Source organism: Ambystoma mexicanum, chromosome 5q, assembly GCF_040938575.1.
Source record: "Ambystoma mexicanum isolate Mex_15411 chromosome 5q, UKY_AmexF1_1, whole genome shotgun sequence".
Taxonomy (NCBI): Eukaryota; Metazoa; Chordata; class Amphibia; order Caudata; family Ambystomatidae; genus Ambystoma; species Ambystoma mexicanum.
In genome coordinates, this window is record NC_090933.1 from 1,037,774,416 (window position 1) to 1,037,796,148 (window position 21,733).

At 44.9% G+C, this 21,733-nt stretch overlaps 1 protein-coding gene across 1 annotated transcript in view; it reads left to right on the plus strand.

The window, feature by feature from the left end:
• The first annotated feature begins 15,476 nt into the window (after positions 1-15,476).
• The window catches only part of MED30 (mediator complex subunit 30), a 93,997-nt gene continuing 87,740 nt past the window's right edge, over positions 15,477-21,733 (plus strand). The window contains exon 1 of the mRNA XM_069621539.1: positions 15,477-15,805. Within this exon, the coding sequence (XP_069477640.1) occupies positions 15,626-15,805 (180 nt within the window). The 5' untranslated portion in view covers positions 15,477-15,625. The remainder of the gene's footprint in view (positions 15,806-21,733) is intronic.

The window sequence follows — 21,733 nt, forward strand, 5'->3', positions numbered from 1 at the left end:
GCTGTTTTGGTTGTTTCCAATGTTGAGAGTACCCAAACCTGTTCACCGGAGTATCCTTATTTCTATGATCCAAACCCATACTCAATGTTAGGTATCTAGATTTGGGGCCCTCAATAGCTCTATTGACTCTGGTCATTTAGTGGGTTGTCAGATGGTGCAATACCTTTTGTCTTTTGTTTTTTTACTCCCTATTGGCCTAAGCTTCTTTTCCTTTGGGGTATTACTCGCATTGGTAACATTCCCCTCAAAATTATCACTCTGTATCATCTGTCCTAGGCTATTCCTATCCCGGTAACTCTGTGGGTTTTATTATTGGCATTGTTGCTGGATAATTCCCCTCTAATATGTTGTGTGTACTCATGTGGACTGGGTGCTCTGCATTTTAACTCTGCCATGTCTCTCTCCACTGCCTTTACAAGATTTGTGAGTTCTCTTACTGCCTGCAGTATGCTCCTATTGCAATAGTTACTGCATCCAGCAGATGGTGAGTCAACATCCCCCTCTCACATTTCTTTGGTACAGATGAGCCCTTAGTCATACGGATTAAGGTTGTTCCCACATTCTGTAAGAGGGATCTCAATTATCTGTATATCCTCCACATTCTCATCTTTGCTTAGTGCTTCAAACCTGTTGGTACTGCTAATGCTATATTGCACCTTGCTAGTTTTTTCATTGATACATCCCTCCTTACCTTTTTGCCTATGCACTTCTGTAATGATCACATAGTTCTTCCCGCCTATCTGAGCCTGCTTTTGTTTGCCTTTCGAAAGTAGATATGATGTCACCAATACTAGTCAACGGGAAATGTTTTGTTGCTCTCTGGGCCTGCATTGTCCAGTGCATTGCCTTGACCGGTTATTATGGGATTATTGGGAATGATGCTCTTACGAATACTGTCCCCCTTTACACGGGTACTAAGATCTATCTATAGTAAATCGACCTCATTGTTTACTAAACAATTTGGTTCATTTGAGTACCTATCTTTGATAGGCCGAGGAAGTTTGTTGACGGACACTGAAGGTGGGAATGTGCTTAGTAAGTTCTCAATCTCGCCAATTAAGATATTTGCCTTGTCTACTGGCATACTTATTATTGTGGATCTCTTTTTTTCGATTTTCCTGTTTGCAACAGAGTGGTTGCTTTCCTTTTTCCCATTATCAATTTCACGCAATAACTATAATGGGATACTTTATGCATGTCAGCAGCGGATCTAATAGAAAAATGTAAGCGGTTACAAGAATTCATAAAAAATAGAAAACAAATAAATACGAATAAAAATTCATAATATCATAACCTTCATAAAAATATGAGAATATTGCAATTAATCTGCATTGGTACAGCTACGGACACTTTAGCCCCATTCCTCTGCCAAGGCTACCCAAAGTATCTGCTATTTGTAACTGTTTTTCAACAAGGAATCTTATGCTGTAGACCAAGGCTTTTGGACTTCAAACTATTCCATAAAAGAATCTCTACAAAACTGTACAACTTTCCAAAAAGCACTCACACTCGAGGACACTCCCTACAATTATCAACTCCTATACCTCTGCTTCCTTGTGTCACTAGTCACTGGACTACTATGATAGTGGGTGCAAAGTAGGTTCTCAGATACTGAAAAGATGATTGCAACCTGAACGCAATCTTTACAGCGAGCTCACTAATGTTGGCTATGGGTCATATAAATTGCGGTGTCTGTGGCTGCTAGGTAATAGTACCATTGAGGTTGCCCAATGGATGCAAAGGATTGAAAAGAAAAAAAAATGATATTACCCTAATAGCGCCATCAGACTAGGATTGGTCAAGAACATATATATGACAAACAGAAGTATGAGAGTTCGTCAGTTGTGGTATTTATTTGTAGTCCAATCAAAATAGAAATTAAATCATATTGTAAAGTAAAAGCTTAATCATTAACCCTAATGTTAAGTTCACAGAAGGGAGGGGTAAGGTGAGGCTCAAAACGAAGTTTGAAAGTTTGGCCCTTAGTGTTATTCGCACAGTGAGGGCATTGTTTGGGTCCTTGAGATCCTTGTAATAATCTTGTGGTAGGTTTGTACCACTTTAATAATAATATTTTCCTTAGTATTAATTACCCTTAGTGTTGTTTGGACAGTAAGGGCTTTTTTCTTTCTTTTTGATCCTTGAAGTCCTGAGTGTGAAGTTCTGTGGTTTCCACAATTGGAGTTCTTGGTTATTGTATGTTGCCTTGGAAACCGTGATTAATGTTTCATGATGGGCTGCTTGGTGTACATAATTCCCTCATGTACATATTCCCTCAACACGTGTTTCTCCAATACTTTAGTATTGGTTCCTCAGGAGGGTTGTTTGTTTGGTAGAACTGTATGGGATTGGGAAGAGAGAAGTTAAATAAAACGGAGTGAGGTAGTGGTATATTGTTTGGGGTGACAATTTCTTAGTAGACAAATCTCAACTTACTCATGCTTGAAAAATCAAGGGTAGAAAGCAAAATAAAAGTGCTTAATTGGTTTAACAAAAGTGATGCCTAGATAGAGGCTGATCCATTGTTAACAGGAATGCTTGTGCATTGGAAATTATGCTTAGTGTACAATAATGAAGACATTGTTGCCGTTGACAGTGTCATTTAGATACCAGTGGATTAAGCAAATATTGGTGTGACATGCTCATTCTGAAAGTTAGGGCATCAAATGTGAATTAAGTAGTGAGTAAAATAAAACTTTTGGTGCCAATATGTGCTTGCGCACCCATTGAGTGTAAGTGGCCCATGCAAGGGTCACACTTACCTATAGAGTAATGTCGAAATTCACGTTACTATGGGCTTGAGTTCCTCTCTGGTCTTTATTTATTTATTTATTTATTTATTTATTTACTCGCATTTGTTTAGCGCACAAGCAGCCCAGAGGGCATCGTGGCGCTTGTCACAGATATGAGCATGACTTGTAGCACGTACAGTGAAGTCATTACTTAGTTGCAAAAGAAGAAATAGTAGCTACAGGACAGGAGGAGAAGGGAGGAGAGGAGGAGGAAAGAGTAAGCGGCATGAAAGGAAGAGGAATTCGTTGAACAAAGTGGTTTTCAGTTTTGTTTCGGAAGGCAGTGACAGAGGTTTCTGCTCTGAGAGTGCTAGGTAGTAGGTTCCATAGCTTAGGAGCAATGTAGGGGAAACTTATTCCACCTGCTCTGGCTCGGTTGATGCGTGGGACACTTAGTTGGTTGGTGTGGCATTGCCTAGTTGGTCTGGCGGAGTGAGATCTGACTAGTGTGTCAGGCAGGTATGAGGGTGCAGACAGGTTGATACATTTGTGTGCGGTGGTAAGTATTTTGAATGTAATGTGCGCTTTGACAGGTAGCCAGTGTGCTGCCTTTCTGGCGTGCGCGATGTGGTCCCTTTTAGGTATATTGAGGGCTGCTCTTAGTGCATTATGTTGTGTAGTTTGGAGTTTATTGAGATTGGAGTTGGAGGTGCCAGCCAATAGCGCATTACAATAATCTAGTTTGGCTCCAATGGTGGCTCTGGCGATAGAAAGGCAGTTATCTTTGGTTAAGAAGGGTTTGATGGCATTAATGAGCTTAGTGCTCAGGGTGGAGGCAGAAACAATGGAATTGACTTGCTTGTCCATGGAGAGTGAGGCGTCGATGTGGATTCCTAGTGTTTTAACAGAAGGAAGAACTGGGATGACACAATTGTCTATGCAGAAATTGGTGTACAGTGGGTCGAGGTTCGTGAGAGTAGTTTTGACCCAGGATGAGAATTTCGGTCTTATCTCCGTTAAGACATAGGCCGTTCGTGGCCATCCATGCTTGGATGGTGGCGTATATATTTTGGAGCGTGGCTGCGTCCTGATGGTAAAGTCTTGTGAGCGGCAGGAGCACTTGGGTATCGTCAGCGTAGTTAGTGAATGTGATCCCAAGTGCGTCCAGTTTATCAAAGAGAGGTTTGGTAAAAAGATTATAGAGAGTAGGAGCCGTACATGAGCCCTGAGGGACTCCATGCCTGATGGTGGTAGGCTCTGCGTTAGCTATGTTGGAAAACACGTTCATCACTCTTTCTTCGAGGAAGGCGGTGATCCAGTTTGTGGCTTGTTTGGAGAAATGTGCGGCCTGAGTGAGATGGTTCGTGAGGATGGCATGATCAACTAAATCAAATGCCGCCAAGAGGTCTAGGAGGAGCAGAAGGGCCGGCTTGCCTTTGTCTAGAGTTAGGGTAATTTGGTTCTTCAGATCTATTAAAGCGGTTTCAGAGCCGTGACCTTTGCGGAATCTGGACTGCCTTTTACCTAGGACAGAGTTGTTTTCCAGGTAGGACTGTATCTGCATGTGAGCAGCTTTATCTAAGATTTTTAGAAGAAATGGAACTGTTGTAATGGGCCGGTAGTTGTTAGGTTGGGCAGGGTCCAGGGTTGGTTTCTTTAAGAGCGGGCGCACCCACGCCTTTTTAAGGCTGTCTGGGACTTTGCCCGTCTTGAAAGAGGCGTTAATGAATGCTGTGATGATCGGTGCGAGGGGTGGCGCACATTCTTTAATGATGTTGGGGGGGCATATATCGTCTTTGCATCGAGATGGTTTGAGCTGTTTGAGGATGTGGAGAGCATCGGATTCGGTGATTGGGGAAAAATTGAATTTGGCAGTGTGCTTATCTTTAGCAGTATTGACGGAGAGGGTCTGTTGGGGGTGCAGAGCCTTGAAGTGTTCTGCTATTTTATTTTGAAGAAGGTCTATTTTATTTAACATCGCTGTTTGAATGCTATTGCACCAGGCTTCATCCTTAACAATCTCATCTGTACAGATTGGGGGGACGGTGAGCTCTTTAAAGATAGTAAAAAGCTCTTTTGAGTGGGAGTTAGCTTCCATGATACGTTTTTTGTAGGTTTCTGACTTTGCCTTAAATATGGCACTTTTGTATTTTTTAGAAATACAAAGAAAGTCTACTTTGGTGGCATCACAGGGATTGGCCTGCCATGTTTTGAGGGCTTGGCGCTTGCATTGGCGTAGATTTAATAGGTCCTCCGTGAACCATGAGTTGGAGTGAAACGATTTGTTTTCTTTTTTGTTTTCAAGATGAGCTGAGTCGTTGATGGCATGGGTTAGGGTGTCTTTGAAGATCTCTGCTAGAATGTTGGGGTAGAGGCGAAAGGAGGTGCTAGGCAGGGGTTGTTGAGAAAGGGACGTATATTGTCTGCTGTAAGTTTTTTGGAACTTCTTGCTAGCTTGGCCGGTGCAGGTATAAGTGGTTTGGAGTATAAGGATATGGGAATGCAAAATTGAAGGCAGTTGTGATCAGACCATGGAAGGGCTGTCTTGGAGTTGAGGGTGGAGCCACAGTTGTGATCTGCCACCCAATCTAAGATACGGCCTTTATTATGGGTCGGGGCAGTAACTATCTGTGTGAATCCTAGATCTGTGAGGTTTCTGGTGAGAGTGCTGGCTGCTTTGTCAAGTTTATCATTGTATCCAAGGTTTAGGTCTCCTAGGAGCAGTGTTTTGGAAGATTGTTTGGTGTTTTTTCCAAGGAGATGGTTGACTATGCCTGTGAAGTTATTGACACGGCCTGGGGGTCTATATATGACATGAATGTTTACTGTGTCTTTAGGGGAAAGGGTGAGTTTGGCTGAGAGGATGTCCGTGGTGTCTTCCCCGGTGGAGGGGGTCTGGCTTAAGGCTAGGGTGTCTTTTAAAATTAGAGCGACCCCACCTCCCGTTTTTGCTAACCTGTCCTGTCTTAAGATCGAGTAGCCTGATGGTACAGCTAGGCTGATAGTAGGGCCAGAGGCAGAATACAACCATGTTTCTGTTATGGCTAACATATCTAAGTCTTGGCTGCTAATAATATCATTGACTTCTAAAGCGTGGGCGTTTTGGCTGAGCGAACGTTTAATAGAGCACATTTAATGTATTGGATCTTTTTAGATTGTGGTGGCTTGAGGCCGGTGATAGGACTGGGCTTCTTGGTAGTGTGAGTAGGCTTATTGGTCATGTGATGTCTGGGAGGAGCGAGCGTCGGAGCCCTGTTTAGGCGCTGGTGGGTAATAGTATGTGGCGGGCGTCAGGTCTTAGCGTGAGTGCGTGAGCTTAGACGTGAGTTCCTAAGTGTTACCTGCATGGGTGTGGAGAAGAATGCTAGAGGGAGTGTGCGTGTTCTGAGTCTGTGCTGCCTGAGTAAGATCTCGGGCATTTTGAGGGGAGTGGCGTGTGTGGTGGTGTGCTTAAGTTCCATGATATGGCTGTAGGGTTGCCCTATGGGCACGAAGTAAGCAATACTACTAGCGAGTAAGATGTAAACTAAACCTATGAAGATGTACAGTGTGTGGGCAGTGTACATATTGAGATAGGGCGGCGGGTCCTCGTCACTTAAGTATTGATTAAGGGTGCAAGTGTGGGCTCCTGATAGTGAAAATCGAACGTGTGGTAGGATAGTTAGATTAAAAAAAAGTCAACGTAACCAGGACGTTTCTACATCGGATAAGGGTTCCCAATAGAGGTGCATACGTCTATGCAACGGCTTACCTTTGTGAGTGAATTGTTGTAGTGAATCCAATTAGATTGCAGTGTGATAGCCGAGCGCTTGTCAGAATCAGGGATCGCCATTACGATTACGTAAATGGTTTGTTTATAAAAGCGTGATGACGCAAAAACGTGCCGTGATCACGTGCTGGCTGTCTAGGGGTTGTGTATGTGTAGGAAGTGTAATAGTCGCCATTTTGGATTGGGAAAGATTGTATTTGACTCAAACTTACCAAAGTGGTTACTTCATTTGTTAAATGTGAAATTACTAAAATCTCCATATGGATTCCAAATGGGAAGGGCTAAAGAGTGTGTTAAATACCGGTTTATTTAGAAATTGTGGTGAATGTAATGGCTAGGGATTGTGGGGTCAGTAGTCCCTTATTAAGTGAGAGTGTAAGGTAAATGTTATACATGCGGGGATTGCACGCTATGTAGGCTACTATTATAGGGCTCAATGTTGGGTTACAGAAAATGGATCATCTCGTTGTCCGAGTTAAGCCCTGAATGGCAGCAATCCATGAGGCAGATCCATTTTGCCTCTTGTTGTCATAGAAGACGTTCCCAGTTCCCCCCTCTTGGGGTTTGTTGACTTTTTTGATTCCAAATAATTTAATTGATTCAATTGGTTCTTGTGGGTGTATGTGTATGTTGAAAAATTGGTATGCCAGAGTTGAGGTCATGTCTCGATTTTTCCCTGCCTCGAAAGTGTTCAGTTGTTCTATGTTTCAGTTTCCTGATTGTGCTTCCAATATAGAGTTTCTGGCAAGGGCAAGTTATACCATACACTATGAATTTGGAATTGTAGTTGATGAAGTCACGGATGGTGTGGTTTTTGCCATTTGGTAATTTGATGATTTTTTTATTGTCTGAACAGAATTGGAATATGTTACAGGTCCCACATTTGAAGATGCCTTTGAGTTTTTCTTTGTTCCATAGGACCGACCCAGACGAAAGAAGATTGAGTTCAAGCCAGAGGGGGATTTAACCCAGGACTTTCTGTTATACTGAATTGAAGACTTTTGATTTGGAATATAGTTTTATCACCAGCCCTGATTTGAAAAAGACACTGGTGTGTCGAAACACGTGTTATCCAAAAGGGCATTATAATTAATAAATGTCAGTTTCCACAAAAACGTTGTGGCGCAGTTTCTCAAGTGTGGAGCATCTTTTCTTCAACTGTTTTCTCAAGGGGTAGGGGTCAAAAGCCCCTTTTTGCCCCACATCAACTGCGACACCTTTTTGAATTGTGATACTTAACCAGGTGCATGGAAAAGTTTTCGTAGTTGGTACAAAACAAGACCCCACCAGTGTGGCAGAATTGGAATATGTTACAGGTCCCCCATTTGAAGTTGCCTTTGAGTTTTTCTTTGTTGCATAGTTGAAGTAGACCGAGTTCTTTGTTGTTTTGTTGAAAGTGTTCCTGTTGGCAACAGAGTGGTTGCTTTCCTTTTTCCCATTATCAATTTCACGAAATAACTATAATGGGATAATTTATGTATGTCTGCAGCGGATCTAATAGAAAATGTAAGCGGTTACAAGAATTAATAAAAAATAGAACACAAATAAATACGAATAACAATTCATAATATCATAACCTTCATAAAAATATGAGAATATTGCTATTAAACTGCATTGGTACAGCTACGGACACTTTAGCCCCATTCCTCCGGCAAGGCTACCCCAAAGTATCTGCTATTTGTAACTGTCTTTCAACAAGGAATCTTATGCTGTACACCAAGGCTTTTGAGCTTCAAACTATTCCATAAAAGAATCTCTACAAAACTGTACAACTTTCCAAAAAGCACTCACACTCGAGGACTCTCCCTACAATTATCAACTCCTATACCTCTGCTTCCTTGTGTCACTAGTCACTGGACTTCTATGATAGTGGGTGCAAAGTAGGTTCCCAGATACACCCCTTCACACTTAGCCACTTCCTAGTGCTCAGCATTTTGTGATGGGATAGAGGAACATTAGTAGAAAACATTAGTATATTAGTACCTAATACTTGTGTATGAGTGCAACACAAATAAAATATCATATTAAGTGTACCAACAAGCCACACTGTAAGCCAGGGTGTAGGGTGCAGGCAATGCTCGACTGCTTGAGGGACACCCCTAGTCAGACTCCCCTGGACCACACCATACAAGTTTCAAGCAAGGGGCCTCTTGACACTGCATAGTGGTACGTTATGATCTCTTTCTAGCAGTTGCTGAGGCTTATTTCCCCTTTATCAGCGGAATCAAGAGGCGCTGATAAAGGGTACGGTAGAGAAAAGATAGTAAAACTGCAAATGCACTATCCTCACGAAAGGCTGGGGTGCAGGGAACGCTCATCGCTTGAGGGGCACCCTTAGTGTGACTTCTCCCGTGCCCAGTCGATTTGCTCAGAGGGACTCTTGACATTATAGTGTACATTCTTTTCTGCTATAGTTCCCATGCCCAGTTCAAACTGTTCGATTGGCAGCACCTCTTGCTCAACAAACAACTGCCTTTGCCTTGAGGCAGGTTCAAATGCATCTCGCTGTGCTCAACAGGGTTCGTTGTATACACAATCCTTGCAAGAGAGGCAGATGCTAATAGCGTGTTCCCTCACTTTGAGCTTGCAGTGGACTGCCGGAGTCTACCTAGTCCTTTGTCTCGGGCTTCAACTAAACTATTGCCAATGCTTGATACCACTGCGTGTAGGCGTTATCGCCGGTCTAGACCTCACCTTATGAGCCTTCAGGCCTAGCCACCACGTCATGACCCGCTCACCTCGCCACCACGCCTTTATTTCCTTTCAGTTTAGCCGAGCTGAGGCGTGCTCCTGGAGCTGACTCCTGCATTTGCTGTGGTGGAAACCGTGCGGCCTGTTCCAACCCATGCTCCTTTGGTGAGCTCGAGAAAAAAAACCTCAAAGCGCACTTGAGCATTAAGTTGTACCACCATATAGCCGCTTCCAATGCCCCAGAAATATCTGTTCACTTAATAGAAAAATGGCGAGTTATGTTAGGGTATGGCTATCATCGGAAGTGTCAGCTGGCAGATAGGGGAGGCTGCCGTGTCGCTTTGGAGAACAGCAGGAAACAGCCTGCTCTGAGCCCCGCTCTGCTCCGGGCTAGATCTCCTCTTTTATAGAAATGCTGCAGCAGCAGCGTAGAGATGCTCGAGGGCTGGGTCAGGAATTAATGACTGCAGGTGTGAATACTAACCGCGGGAAACAGCCTGCTCCTCTTATAGTGTTATGCAGTAATCATTTAAGTTGTCTACATAAATATTGATGCTTTATGTTCCCTCTATAGAAATACACAAATAACATATATATGCAGAACAGAGGCATCTGCACCTGATCCCCCTAAAAAGAGGCTAATATTGATCAGTGGTCCGGAGGAATGCAACGACACTGGAAAATGTTGCAGACAACGGTCGACCTTCTTCGGAATATCCTTTATTGGATTTGAGATACCCTACCTCTAAATATGTGTCTTCTTTGAACAGTTGGTTCTATTGAACATACACGTTCAGATGTGGGTATAATAAACCAAAACATCCCCATCAGAATGTACTATCACTAGCCAGCGTTTTAACTGATGGCCCTCCAGTTGTTGGTTAAAACTTGGGAGATACATTCTTTTTTTATGAATATTACCATACCTCTCAGCAACCCATGATAGAAGAATTAGGGGAATGGAAATATATGGCCATTTCCTAGATAGGCAGCCCATCATCACAGCCAAGAACAGAAACTTCTACAGGGTAAATGTTGCTCCTCTTAAGGGATAGTGCTAGGATTTTGAGCCAAAACTGATGGAGAATCTTCCGCAGCTGGCCAAATGTTCTCACTCATCCTTGAATATTCTTATGTACATGGGTTTCTTGCAAACAGATAGAATTGTTAGGGTTCGGAAATATGATGTTTTAGGTAGGCGGCACACCACTGCAACCTAAGGATAGTTACCATCATAAGAGAAAGCGTAACTTTTCTTGGGGGAAAGTAGTAGTGACTTATGCACTGTAACAAAGGAAAAAGAGCCTCCCTTTTCTTTATGGTGCTAAACTGAAAAGATGTTTTAACCAACATAGTCATGTGAGGTCCTTCATATAGCCAGAAAGGGCATTCCATACTGTTCTAAACAAGGCCCCATACTTGAAGCAATAAATGATGTGGGTCTCTGGGAGTAGAAGCTACCACTCGACTTTCAGGTTACTCAATGTGACTTTTCATCAAGACCTCAAATTTTACAAGAGTGCCTCTTTTGTACAGGTTCCATCCAGCCTTTTTGCAACTTTGCTGCAGAACGACTTCAGAATCCATGAATGTCACTTCTGTCTTGTGTCTCATTAGTGGGCCTGCAGACTGACGCTGTCTGACCACTGTACTGCAGCCCTGCTGACCTGGGTGCCCTCAGATCAGCATATGTATCCTTTGAGCCCCCAGGCCACTGTCCTGCTGTACGACCACAGAAATGTTGCTAGCCCCTGGCAACTGCTGTCCAGCTGTGCGAACATGGCAATCAGGGTGATCCCTGCAACTGTCTGTGCTGTGTGCCCACGGCACTACGTGTGTCAGTTGGGTGCCCTCACCAATGATCGGTCTTGCCTATTTGACCAGAGGGCAAGCCCACAACAATGGCGACAAAGGATCTCATGGCCCCGCAGTTAGCGTTGGCTGCCCGTCATCCTGCAATCACCAACGCGGCTTTGATCTGGCGCTCGTCAGCGCCGAACTCATCCTTCAATGGGAGGTCCCCCTGCTGGTAGGCAGGAGCTCTGGCCCACGATGGTGTGAGCCCCCTTCAACGCTTGCCCAGGCCGTCAAGGCGATGAGGTGCATATACTCTGTGATTGAAGTTGGGAAACAAGGTGTGTGAGAGGCTGCACGGCTGTTGCCGCACCGCAGTATGTGTGATTCCTTCCCGGAAGAGAGAATGAGGGTGGCTAGCTCTGTGATTAGAGCTGTCTGAAAAAAGAAATATTTTCGATTTTTACTCTGTGATCAGAGTTTCAAAAGATGTGCCCCCTCCCTGTAGGACCCAGGCCACTGGGCGGTGAATAGTTTATGCTTCGCGTTCAGACCTGGTTCCGCAAGTTGATTTCCATGAAAACTCTAGTCTGGGGAGGGGTGCTGGCTCATGAACTGTGCCCTCAACTAACCTTGACTGATACAAATGTGAGGTCGAACTGGCTTCCTGCAGCCCCACAAATGCTCAAAGAGGACTGAGTAAATATGTACTTTTGAGGCTGTGAGTCCACATGTCATTGATGTGCTTAAAGTGGTCCGAGTAGTGTGTGAAGCAGAGATCCCACAGATTGACGGAATGCTCAATATGTTTCCAGTAACTGGCAATGATGTCATCCGCTGGTTAAAGGTTCCCTTCTCCCTGCTGAATAAAGTTTTCCTCAGAATGTGGTAGAACTGCCAACACATACATGCCAACTCTCCCAATTTAGACAGAAGACTCCTGATTTTTTAATGAAAATATTGCTATTTTTAGTTACTATCCCCTAAAATAATTAAATCCCCAATGCAATCCTACGGGGAAATTCCTGTCTACCGCTTTCTGTTTCAAAATCTCCCTCTCAGGTGGTCGAGCATGTTGGCATGTATACCAACATGCCACCAGCAGCCCACCAACTCCGACCGTCACCCGCAAAATATATAAAGACTGGTTGGTGTATGTTTTAATGTTTGTAACTGACTGAGTCCCAATGTACATGGTTATTGTTTGGTGGTGCCCCCAGATCAGTGTGTGTAACCTGGGAGCCCCCAGGCCACTGTACTGCTGTGTGACCACAGAACAGTTACTAGCCTGGGAGCCCCTGATAACTGCTGTCCATGCGTGTGAACATGGCAATCAGGGTGATCCCTGCAACTGTTCATGCTGTGTGACCACTGCACTACCTGGGTCTGCTGAGTGCCCCAGCACTGATACGGATGGCCTGTGTGACCACAGGTACAGTCCACAACAGTGTCTGTGGCATCTCTGCCATCCATCCACAAACCACACGCATCACACATATTCATATTTCCCCTATGCACACTCAAATAAAACCCATATCACATCCAAAATACATCTACACATCCAAATACATGACCCACCAGTCACATGAGGTCTCCTCCTCTCCAAAGCTGATATCCTGGCTGAACCTGAAACTGCACTGGTTACCTGGCTACCTTCTCATCTTAGGCCCAGGTCACCGCTCCGCCAGTTGCACACCTGCACTGCCCCCCCTGGCATCCCTTGCACTCTGGGACTGTTCTGTATCCCTACAGCCCCCTCCCAGCACCCAACACCTGATGTCTGCACTTACCCTTGCACTTGCCACCAGATGGCCGCACTTTTTTATTTATTAGTGTCCTTATTTATTTTACTGTTTATCCTATGCATTGCCCTGCCCGCTTCCCCCACCCCCTGCACTTCTCCCCCTCCCAGTGTTTTATGTGGGCCGGGCCTGCCGGGGCTGGGCCCCCATCAGTCTCCATAAAGTGAGGCTGAGCCGGGGCCGTGCAGCGCCCTCCGGTCCCAGCACTTGACGGCGGGTCACTGTCCCGCCACGCCTGCAGCCGCGATGGGAGATGAGCCTGCCATCATCATCAAGTCAGGCAGCTGTGACTGACAGAAGTGCAGGGCAGTCACAGCTTTGCTCAAACTAGTTTGCCCACAGCTGTGGCTGGCTGGCACTTGTGTTAGTCACATCTCATGAAACGCACAGCATCCCACCATTAACACCCTTTTGTCTCCACTCCCTGTTGTGCCTTTTACAGTGTAGGGCTGAGAGTAACATGCACAACAGGAGTGGAGACAAAACGGTGTTAATGTTTGACCCATTAACTCATTCTTCATAAGAGCTGCACAGAAACTCAACCTGTCCTCCAAGCGAAAGAATTACCACCCCCTGCTGCCGCATTCTCACCATTTCTCTGGCTTTGCCACCAACTTCAGCGGCATATTGCAAGTATGAACAAAGAAAAAAGAGAAAGAATAGCAATGATAGTGTCCAATTTGTATATATCATTTAACATGTGTTTGCTTGTTTCAAAGCATTCCCATTTTTGGCAGCAAAGGGAAAAGATGAGTGGTGCCAAAACCACAACATTTTGTCTATTCGAGAAGCCGAGTGTCGTAATGTGTATTACGTTCTGGAATGTTTTTGCAGGCAAATGTGTAGCTGGGCTGGTGGAATGAGAACGTGCAGTGCGCGATTGCGGAGTTACGTTCCATGTTTGACAGTTGAGGTGAACTTGTTTGCCGGGTGGGATGTTGCCGGTGTTGCTCATACCATCTTAGGGTAGTACCTCACTGTAACTAACAATAAAAGTTACTACTACTTGACTTACCTGTCTGGCGGACCTTTGTTGCACACGAGGTCACATCACCGAGGATATTAGGTCTGGCCCTAATTTTAGAGGAAAAGCATTCACCACTTAAATGCAATTGATAGAGTAAGCAAAGGGAGCTTGTGTTACATGTATGCGTGCCTGTGAGGCGGCATGCTTCCTCTAGCAGCCTTAAATCCCGGGAAGTGACCACAGGAATCTATCACAATCTATCAAATAATCACAGATAGGACTCTTAATGTTAGCATGTCTACACTCAGACAGAATTGTGAATATTAGCATGTCCAAACTCAGACAGAATTGTGAATATTGGCCTGCGTTGCATCTAGATAGGACTCTGAATGTTAGCATGTCCACACTCAGACAGAATTGTGAATATTGGCCTGCGTTGCATTTCGATGGGACTGCGAATGTTGACATGCTCACACCTAGATGGAATCCTAGGCATTGGCCTGCGCCGCATCCAGATAGAGGTGTGAGGTCGACAGGTGCCGCACCTGGATAGAACTGTGAATGTTAGCATGCTAAAGGTCAGGTAACCCACTAACCAATATAAGCTCAAACTCTGCATACTTATCTCACTCAAAAAACTCACACAACCATCTCTCGCACAGCAAGCCGCACGCACTTCAAAACACTGCAACAACACATAAGCCGGAGCAACAGCACACGCGGACTGACACCGATCCAATATCCGCACCAAAGCTCAGTATCTGGTGTATACCAAGCTGAAGCTGCCAACAGAACACCACTCCTTTCACTATCCTACTCCCTCTTCACCTTACTAACCCATCCCACCTTATCATTTGCAGATCCGCCAGAGCGCCTGTGGACCAATTCCGTTGGTGACGGTGCGCGGTACAAATACCTTTAACATTTAACAGGAATCGGGACAACACCAGGTATACACATGGGCTCTCAGTGTGGCCAGAAGGAAACTGCCCTTCCTTCTGCTCAGGTCCAGATCGCTTGCACATCCAGTAGCAGTGCGCTCTGAACGCAAATCCTGCTGCGTATAAGTACGTCTGCAAGAAAACCAGCCCTGGAATGCGCAGGGTAATAAAGCATGACAGTGGTCGGAGCTGTGCAAAGATAAGATGATGTTCCCAAAATCACACTGTTGGCAGTGCCTGGTTCCAAATTGCACATAATCTGTAACATTGAAAATATTTGGAGTCCGAAAAAAAGTGGACCACCCCTATTCATTTTTTCCTGGTCTTCTTTAGGCCATGCCTTCAAGTTTTAGACCACGCCCATCGGACAAGCCACGCCCCCAAATGAGCCCCCCCTCTCAATTTCTTAACCCATTTAAAGCACTGCGCCCCCCTCTCCACTGCAATTGCGCGTGCGATCTCAATGTCACCTGGGCTAGTAAGATCGTTGTATCTGTCCCCCGCCCCTCTCGCCCCCCCTCGCCTCTCCCTCCCCCACCTCGACGCGCCTTGAAACAATTATTTATAGGCGCATTATAAAGTATATATCATACATACATACACAATGACAGCCACAATCCATTCTATACAATCACGTTCTTTGTTTATTTTCAAACTTCTATCTATCCATAAACAAACTGGTCTACCCATTAAAGAAGCCGGACCCGTTGACTTTTTCTACTGCTTGTTCACTAGTCATCTTCGGGACATAAAGATACAGAGGACCGAAATGTTTAGAATAAAGGAGCCCACTGTGCCGCCGCCTCTTTACAGTCTCTCAGCCAATAGGAATTCGAAGTCCCGACGCTCACGGTGGTACGTGCTTGTCACGTGATGCGAGCCACAGTGTAGGATTGTGTTTCCCGTAATGGAAAGGGGCTAGTGGCAGCATGGCTACACCGCCTTCGGCTGGTGCCGGTATGTCGGCGGGTCCCTTCCCCGGGGCACAACAGGCTTCGGCGGCTGCACGGGAGGTTAACACAGCATCGCTTTGCCGCATCGGACAGGAAACTGTGCAGGATATCGTGTGCCGCACCATGGAGATCTTCCAGCTGCTGCGAAACATGCAGGTGAATCTATGTTTTACCGTTTTTTTTGTCAAGCTAAGAGTCCAAAGGCTGCGTAATTGTTACAAGGAGTGCAACATTTCAGACCCTTTGTTTGCATTCAGCTTGCTGTAGCGGGTGCCTTTCCAGCAGTGAACAGTCACGCTTAGTAAGCGTAACATGTTTTAAAGAGACGGTGTCACCGGGTTCTGCAGGTTAAGTGGAGTCTGATTGGAGGAGTGAAAGGAGGGTTGGTGGAAACAGAGAAGGGGGCAGAAATAAAACTTGTTCTAAGCCTGGCATCCACATTTCAAGTTAATCATGTGATCGTGCGACGCTCTAAATATCTTCCTGAGCCTGCGAAAGTTGTGCCACAGAAGCCTTTTTTTGCGTCTTGAATGACATAAATGCTGACTGTGCTTTCTGGCATCCACCTTACTCTAACCGTAGAGCCTGCTCCTCTATCACTTGAACTCCCCGTTGATGCTTCTGGGCCACCTGCAACCCACTACAGCTCTACTGCGTAATACTTCAGCCCCTTTTAAATACAGCTGGTGGATTTTTTTTTCTTCAACAGCCTTGCAATCTGAAACGCATGATAATTTGAACACATTGTGTTTACATCTAGACAGACTAGCAAATATTAGTCATTGCCACATCTATACTGCATTGGGAATAATAAAAATGCCATATTTAGTTGATTTGCTTCTAGACAGGATTTGTAAGGTGGGCCAGTGCCACATCTGGATATAATAGTGAATTTGGCATTCGTCATATATAGACAGGATTGTGAATATTAGCCAGTGCCGGATGTAGATGGAAATGCAGAGATATTTGCGCATCACATCTAGAAAGAACGTGGAAATTTAGCACATATCATTTCTAGATAGTGAGGCCAATAACCAACCCACTAATAATTTCACCCCTCTACATACACTTCTCAAACTAACCGAACACAACCACAACCCTAAAGCATAAAAAAACGCAGAAACTTCACTACGCTGCAACAACAAAACAAACCCCACATAGCTTCGCACACGACAGCTACCGACCGGAAAGCACCCCCAAGCTCAGCGAACAGTGTTAACTGAACTGAAGCTGCCAACAGCACATCACTGCTCTCTTGCATTTATCCCTCTCGTTCCGACTAACTTCGCCCCACTCACCCCCTTTCCAGATCCGCCAGAGCGCCAGGGGACGACTCCGGTGGTGGTGATAGTGTGCGGTACAAATATCCTTTAACATTAACATTTATTTATGCCAGGTCTATTTTTGTTTACAAGTCAGCCAAGTCAATGTAGACAGTGTTGCTTTAGTTTGGCTGTTTAAAAAAAAAAAAAAACAAAATGAAAATTCTGATTGGAATTAATTGGTCCGTATGAAGAAAATCGATGAAGCTGTTGGCGTTTAAAGTGAGATGATCACTCGCTGTTCTCTGAATCTGAAATGTAATATGGCATTTGTTTAGCACCTATTGCAATTTGTATGGCCTCAAAGCGCCGTTGGATGCACGCCCTTGGAGGACCGAAGTCCAGGGTATGAGAGATTGGTCCGAGGAGTTCAGACTGCGGGTGTGCATTTTAGCGGGTTCAAAGGTAGGTGGGGTTGTCGAAGTCCCTGTTAGTGACACAAGTAGAACTGGCTTGGTTTGGGTGCTGTAAAGGCTATCGGGAGAGTATGGGAGTCAAAGGGGCTGCTTATGTGTCCACAAGCACCTGCACCGCATTCACTGGAGAGGACCTCATCACACCCCAACACACCCTCAATGCCCTCGCCTGCACCCTATCCAACCGCAACTTCTGACTCGCTGTGAAACCCACTGCCACCTGACATCCAAAATCCATCACACTCAAAATCAACCCCTTATACAGCATTCGTAAACACTTCTGCTGCGCACCCCACTCTTTCCCAGACACCGCCCGCAACAAATTCAACCTACGTTTACACTTATCCACCACACCATCCACCGGCACATTCCAATTCAACTTCCTATCCAAAATCACGCCCAAGTACCGAAACTCTTCTTCGCTCTTTACCCTCACACCTTTCAAAACCAAGTCCAACTCCTGCTGCACCCTTCTCCTCGAGAAGACCATACTCGCACTTTTATCCACAGACATCGAAAAGCCCCATTTCCCACACCACTACTCCATTCACACTTTCGCAGCTTGCAGCTGACTCTGCACCAACAACAAACTCCGCCCTCTTACCCATACCACACCATCATCTGCGAAGAAATCCACCTGACATCAGATTCTCGCTGAAGCCCGAATCAACCCATCCACCATCACGTTAAACAGGTATGAGAAGGTGGTGGTGTTCTCGGATTCATTAAGTGGGTTGCAGGCGATCGTGGCAGGGGATGGTGATAGGAAGGATGTGATTTTGGACATCAGGAGGAAGATTGATCGGTGTGTGCGTGGGAGAATGGATTTGGAGTTGGCGTGGGTCCCCAGTCACAGTGGCATTTTGGGTAATGAGTTGGTGGATCTGGCGGTGGGTGAAGGTATGAGGAGGGAAACGGTTGATGTGAGGTTGCCTTTGAGTGTGGATGAGGTGAAGGCTGTGGTGGTGAGACGGGTCATGGATGAGTGGCAGGAGTGGTGGGTAAGTGGGGTGAAGGGCAGGTGGATGTTTGGTGTCCGAGGGAAAGTGTCAGTGATGGTGGACGCGGGAAGTATGGAATGGAGGAGGGGGAAGGAGGTGATGCTGAATCGGTTGAGGATAGGGCATGTGGGGCTGAATGACTGTCTGCATTGAGTGGGGAAGCGTGAGTCGAGGGACTGTGCAGTGTGTGGGGTGCCTGAGACTGTGGGACTTTTATTTGCTTAGATGTGAGAGACATGTTGTGGAGAGAGAATTGATGAGGGTTCGGTTGTCTACGCTGGGTGTGGTTGAGATGAGTGGGAAGGCTTTGCTGGGAGGTGACGGGGTGAGAGGCAGGAGGAGGAGCAGTGTGTTGTTGGATTTTGTGAGACAGACAGGGCGGTGGGAGGAGTTGTGAGTTTATGTGGGCTGTGTGTTGATTGGTGGGTTGGTGCACATCATCCTATTGGATGGGGAAGCGCCTGCATGGGTCCGCCCACGCATTCGGTAATTTAGAAGAAGAAGAAGCTTATGTGTCCAGCTAGACCAAACGTTTAATCTGGGACTTAGTTGCATTCTAGTGGCAGAGGTGATGTGTGATATGAGATCGAATAGCGGTTGATTGCAGATGTTTGTGGGTGGCTGTCCCTTGCAGGGATATGGATATCTTCCATCGAGATGAGTGTGTTACGTTCCCGTGAGTCACGGGTGATTACTTGTTCTATTGATGAAGTGCAGCTCTATGAGAGTCCTTTCTGTGCAAACTCGGCCCTTTCTTGGCGTCTCCTCATGTGACTCATCAAGGCCCCCCTTCCTTCCTACTTCCTACGGTGCAAAGATTCCCCCGAGGGACACGTTAGGTCAGTCAAGACGCAAGTGGGAAGAACCAGGTCATAAGAGCCTTCCGGAAGGCGAGGTGATCCTCTATGCGGCAGATGCTAAGTAGGATAGAGTTCCATATTGTGGGTGCTTGGACAGAGAATGAGGATCCCCCTATTCTGGTTGATTCAGCAAAAGGGATCACCAAAGGGGGAGCTGTACCTGATCTCAAGTTTCTGTTGGGTCTGTAGAGGGTGAGCTTGTGTTGTAGGAATTAGGGGCCTTTGTTGTGCAGAGCACAGTGGGTGATGCACATAGCCTAGAAGGTGAACCGTAAAACGCTTAAGTGACTTCAACTAGTTCACTGGTGTGACTTTATTTAACTCAGAATAGCATTCTCGTACGTACAGGCAAACCAATAGAACATACAGACTGTCCCTGAAAGAAGCACATCCTGACCCTGTCGTGGGGTGCTCTTCCCTAGGTGGCCGGTCGTGCACCACCTATCTAATAGGGATAGCAGGAGAAAATCTGCCCCTCATCGCCTCTTTTCACATTCATTGAATCGTACTTCAGATAAAAAAAAACAAGTAGTGCCAGAAGAAAGTGAGACTAGACTTATTATTAGAACATGTCTTGTCTGCATCTGTGGGAGACGTCCTGCCAGGGGATTTTTGAATTTTATTCAGTCTTTGGTCTCGACAGCTCCAAACAATGACAAATGGCACTCTTGGATCCTAAAATGTCCCTCTGCATAGGAGTGGTATTCACAACCAGTGAGTATTCACAACCAATCAGTGTATCTGGTTTTAAACGTATCCTAGATCTATTCTATGGATATCGTTGTGATGAGTGAAGCTCAAGATCTGTAGGGTCGACCGGTTTCAATGACAGATTGTGGATAATGGCATATTCTTCAGGACCGATTACTAATAGACAGTGGAATTGCTCCAGCATGTATCCGCATTAGCAGATATGGCGGTCACCTCCGTCCCCTAACCAGCTGCTGATTGCTACTTGGTGGCTGGTGGGTACTGGTGGTTAAGGCAGCATATTCAATTAATGCATCACCTGTTTGTCGGTGCTCCTCGTAGTCTATATGAGGAGCAGTTTGTTTTTGTGTTACATATAGTCGATGATAACGGCAGGAGAACAAATCAGGCTGTTTGATTTTTGAATCACCTCCCCTAATGTTTTAAATAAAGTCACTAGAACAACATCAGCAGCAAATCTATATTTAATTTGTCGTTGTTTGCTATAATTAGCAAAATAAAGAAATGATTGTAGGATGCCCATGTCAGCTGTTAATGATTGATCCTGCTACAGCAGATTGACAACATTTGCAAGGAAACTCCCCAATTTGGGAAGGACATGCCCTGATATTATCATTTGATCAGCCCTCTCAATCTTGTGGTTAAAGCCTAATTACACTTTATATATGTCCCACTTTTCAGACGGATGAATAACCTCTGCTTGAAAGCCCAGCTCCACACACCCATTTCAGTGTAAGCCTGTTTTTTTAATTTTGCCATTTCACCTCAAGCCATCGCACACAATATTTTTCCTTTTTTTTAAAAACCTTTTATTTCTGCTATTACTTCTTTATTGCGAAACAGAGGAATCCCCACACCCACCCACATGCCAACTAACCCATGTCTTGCCTTCATTCTTTGTTCCCTTACTTTTCATCTTCTAAATATTTTCAATTTAATTTTTACATGCGTTTTTCTTTGTTTTGTTGGTATAGATTTGGGCAGGTTTCACGTTTTACCTATGTGTGCGCAGTCAGGGCTCCAGATAAGGCGAGTACTAGGCCTTTTTACGCATGAAAATCTTGTAAATAGGCAAGCTTTATTATTTTCCTGGGTACATTTACACACCGGTTTAGAGCAGAAGGCAGTGCAAAGGTTAGATTATATTTTCCTAGAATTTTAGGATTGTATAATTAATAAGATCGAAAACTAAGTTGCAATTGAGAATTTCTTTTTTTAATAAGTTATGCTTTTTTTTCCAGTGAAAGCAAACCAGTATTGCACAATTGTATTTTTCAGAGTTGCGGTGCTGTGTGCATAATCATGTAGAGGCAGATCATTTTTACACTTCTAATTTAATTTACAGTCTAATTATAAAAACAGTGTGTAAAATGATGACTATGCACTGTCTAGTTTACATCCATTCAACTTTGCAGTCAATGGGGTACATTACTATAAATGGTCAGTGGCAGCAGAGTCTTTGCTCAAGGGTGAGTAATTGTCATTACACTGATCACAGGTGTTCTAGCCTCTCAAATCTTCAAGACTACAAATAAAACATCCAAAACCTGACTCTCAAGAAAGTGCAAGTGCTGTTCAAAAACAGACAAATGAAAGTTACATTGGTAATTGAAATAGAAACTCAGCAAAACCTGTCCCTTTGATAATCCAGTTAGGTATTTAACTTTATGTAGCGCTTCATAAATGGTTCGTCATACATCTAGGTACTGTGATCATATACCTCAGTCGATACTCAGTTAACCAACCTCTGAAGGATGTTAGCCAATAAGATAGC